The sequence below is a fragment of the Callorhinus ursinus genome, unplaced genomic scaffold (assembly GCF_003265705.2).
Source record: "Callorhinus ursinus isolate GAN/ISIS: 27379988/994484 unplaced genomic scaffold, GSC_fseal_2.0 scaffold38, whole genome shotgun sequence".
Classification (NCBI taxonomy): domain Eukaryota; kingdom Metazoa; phylum Chordata; class Mammalia; order Carnivora; family Otariidae; genus Callorhinus; species Callorhinus ursinus.
The window spans coordinates 1,238,435-1,241,373 of record NW_027397100.1 but is presented as its reverse complement, the minus strand read 5'-3'; the positions used below and the strand labels follow the sequence as shown (position 1 = coordinate 1,241,373).

Sequence of the window (2,939 nt, the reverse complement as noted above, 5' to 3'; positions counted from 1 at the left end):
GGGGGGGGGGGGGGGGGGGGGGGGGGGGGGGGGGGAGGACACAAGAGGCAGCAGGAGGGCTGGGGGGAGGCAGGCCGAGAGGAATGAAGTGGGGGGCGGGGTGGAGAGGGCCTCTGCTCCAAGCCACCAAGGCTCCTCGTTCTTAGCCCACGGCTTCCACGCGAGCCCCCTCCAGCCCCACCCGCCCATGGCCGCCCCACGGCCACGTACCTGTGGGAGCTACTCTCCTGAGGTAGTCCGTCCAGCTCAGCACCACGCGGGCCCTGTGGCTGGAGCACTGAACCAGGGCCCTGGACAGGGCAGAGAACAAGAAGATCACGGCCAGGTGCAGCATCGTCATGAAGAGCGGGAAGTGGAAGCTCTACGGGACCCAAAGCAGAGACAACCGGGCGGGTTCACAGCCTCCCCCCCCACGGCCCCCCACGCAGCCCCCTCCCCCCCCACTGCGGGCAGTGGCGCTAACTGGGTGCTTCCCCAGGGCTCTACAGTGGCCAGGGGGCTTCCCCCGCCCCCGGACACTGCAGTCACTTGGGATGAGAGCCCCGTAGTTCCAGTTGTGGAGACCAGGCCGAGAGCAGGTGGCAGACCAGGGCTCAGTCGGACCACGGTGCTGTCCCCATGGCTTCCACAGGCCTGTCAACTTCCTGCTCCAGCCCCCCGCCCCCCAGGTCACAGCTAGCACTGGCCAGTGTGGCCCAACCGGTCACGAAAATACTGAAGTCCTTCTCTACTCGGTGTCTCCCCCTTTCCCGATTTCCCCTCGATCCACACATTTGAGGGGAACCCCTGGCGCAGCAGGGCTCTAGGGCCCTGTCCCATCACTAGTGTGACCGGCTTCCAGTCTGATTAGTTGAAGCCCGTGCCATCCTGTTGCTAAATATTTGGGGACGCAGGGGCCATGGCCACAGCCCCCTCTCCCCCAGCCCCCCCAGCACCGCAAGGCCTCCCATTACCTTCGTCAGCCATTTGTTGTAGAAGGTGATGCCGATGGAGAAGCAGTAGTAGAGAAGGACCAGCCCCAGGGTCAACACGGCCTTCCACACAAACGCCACGTCGAGGGCCCACCTCCCCATCCGGGGAAGCTGCAACTCCCTCCCTCTGGGTCAGTGGGGGCAGGCACCTCTCCCGAGGACAACCACAGGAAGAGCCGGCAGAGCTGGGCCACGACTTTCAACAAGGTCTCCTAGCTGGAGGAGTCCTCTTCGCCTCCATGATTCGGAATCATCCACGGAGCCCCAGGCAGAGGCCTCACCCTAGGGGCTGGTGGCCCAAGCCAACCCTCTCCATCATTAAGTGGACACAGGGCTCACAGGTCTCCAGGTCGGAGGCTAGAGGAATGGAAAGGAAGCTTGGGTGGCCCGGCAGAGCCCGGGCTGCCTGACTGGTCCACCCCACCCCTGCCCACAGGGAGCAAACCAAAGCGGAAGCTGGGGGAGGGGGGAGGCAGGAAGGGGCACAGGCCCAGCCCTGGGCTCACAGAGCTCCAGTCACAACCACTCTGTCGCCTCAAGCCGTTCTCTATGAATTGCCGCCAAAGTGACCTTTTAAAAATGTAAATTGGATCATGTCAGATCAGATGTCAGCCCTTCAGTGGCTCCCAGCGCTCTTATGATAAAGACCAAGAGCCTTCCTGTCAGCTAAGCCGTCCTGACCTGTCCCTGCTGGCCTCTCCAGCCTCAGCTCCAGGCTCTCTGTCCCCATCCCACCGGCTGCCTCAGTTCCCCCAACACACAGGCTCTCTCCTACTGCCTGAAGGAACGGACGCACTGCCCACCCTCTAGTCCTCTCTCAGCTGATGTTACTCAACTTCAGCTCAACCGCTGCTTCCTCGGGGACGACCCCTCCTTGATGGGGTGCTCCCACAGCTCCCCTACTTTCCCTTTGGTGCACTTGTGCAGGGCATGCCCATCTGAGTGGTGTCTGTCCCCTGGGAGGCTGTGCACTCCAGGAAGACAGGGAACCACTGTGCTCATGGTAGTCTTGCACCCACTGGGCACACCGTGAGTTGTCCACTGTGAGTTGTTCGATGACTCAGTGCAAGAGAGTGGGCACTTGGTTTTCAGGGCACTGATCTGATCTTTAAGGTATTAAAAATGGACCAGGAAACCAATACCTACCCTGCCCTTAGCCTCTAAGGGCCACTCCCATAGAGGCGGTGCCTGCTTTAGGGTCTTGCCTAACTAAACCGCTCCCAGCCTATCAGTCTAGGCAACCCTAATGAGGGCCCAGAGCACACGAGGTCTGAGGAGACCGGGCTGACCCAGGTCCACAGCTATCCCACCGGCTGCCTCACGTGTGTGTCCCTTCAGTTCCCATCTCCTCCTCTGAGACATTCCCGACCTGCTGAAATGCCACCTCCTGGAAGCCTTCCTAGAGCCAGCTAATCCAACATACCCTGCTTTCCCCACCTCCAGTCCTTTCTGAAGGGAGTCATCTCACTCAGCTCTGTACGTTGGAAGCTGGGTTATCACCGCTCTCCCCCGAGGCAAACTGGGAGCTAGCGCTAAGGCTTTGTTGGAAGGATATCGTAGGGCTGCGGTTCTCCTGAGGGGAACTTTGGAAACCTGTGAGGGTGTTTTGGGGGAACTCTCCTAGCTTTTAGTGATATGGTGGGGGGGGGGCGGTCCCTGAGAGTGACGGTCCACATTAACTAAGAATTGCTCTGCATCCTTTGTAACCTTGACAATCCTGTAGGTATCAGACTTACTTATAATTACCTGAACCTCGAACCCAACTTTTTTTTTTTTTTTAGGTAAATTCTAGGGCACCCGGGTGGCTCAGTTGGTTAGGCTGCTGCCTTCGGCTCAGGTCATGATCCCAGGGTCCTGGGATCAAGCCCCGCATCGGGCTCTCTGCTCGGCAGGGAGCCTGCTTCTCCTTCCCCCCTCTGCCGGCCACTCCCCCTGCTTGTGCGCTGTGTCAAATATATAAATAAAGGG

The 2,939-nt window shown here is 60.1% G+C and overlaps 1 protein-coding gene across 11 annotated transcripts in view; it reads right to left on the bottom strand.

Moving 5' to 3' along the window:
• SLC35H1 (solute carrier family 35 member H1) overlaps positions 1-2,939 on the bottom strand; it is a 14,835-nt gene that overhangs the window by 7,590 nt on the left and 4,306 nt on the right. For 4 of the 11 annotated variants that reach the window (XM_073880329.1, XM_073880330.1, XM_073880331.1 and 1 more), the window contains 2 exons: positions 954-1,541; positions 211-361 (listed from right to left, as the gene is read on the bottom strand). In XM_073880329.1, coding sequence (XP_073736430.1) covers positions 211-361; positions 954-1,073 — 271 coding nt within the window. In that variant the 5' untranslated portion in view covers positions 1,074-1,541. The remainder of the gene's footprint in view (positions 1-210; positions 362-953; positions 1,542-2,939) is intronic. The other 7 variants (XM_025875602.2, XM_025875610.2, XM_025875609.2 and 4 more) reach the window with 2 other exon arrangements.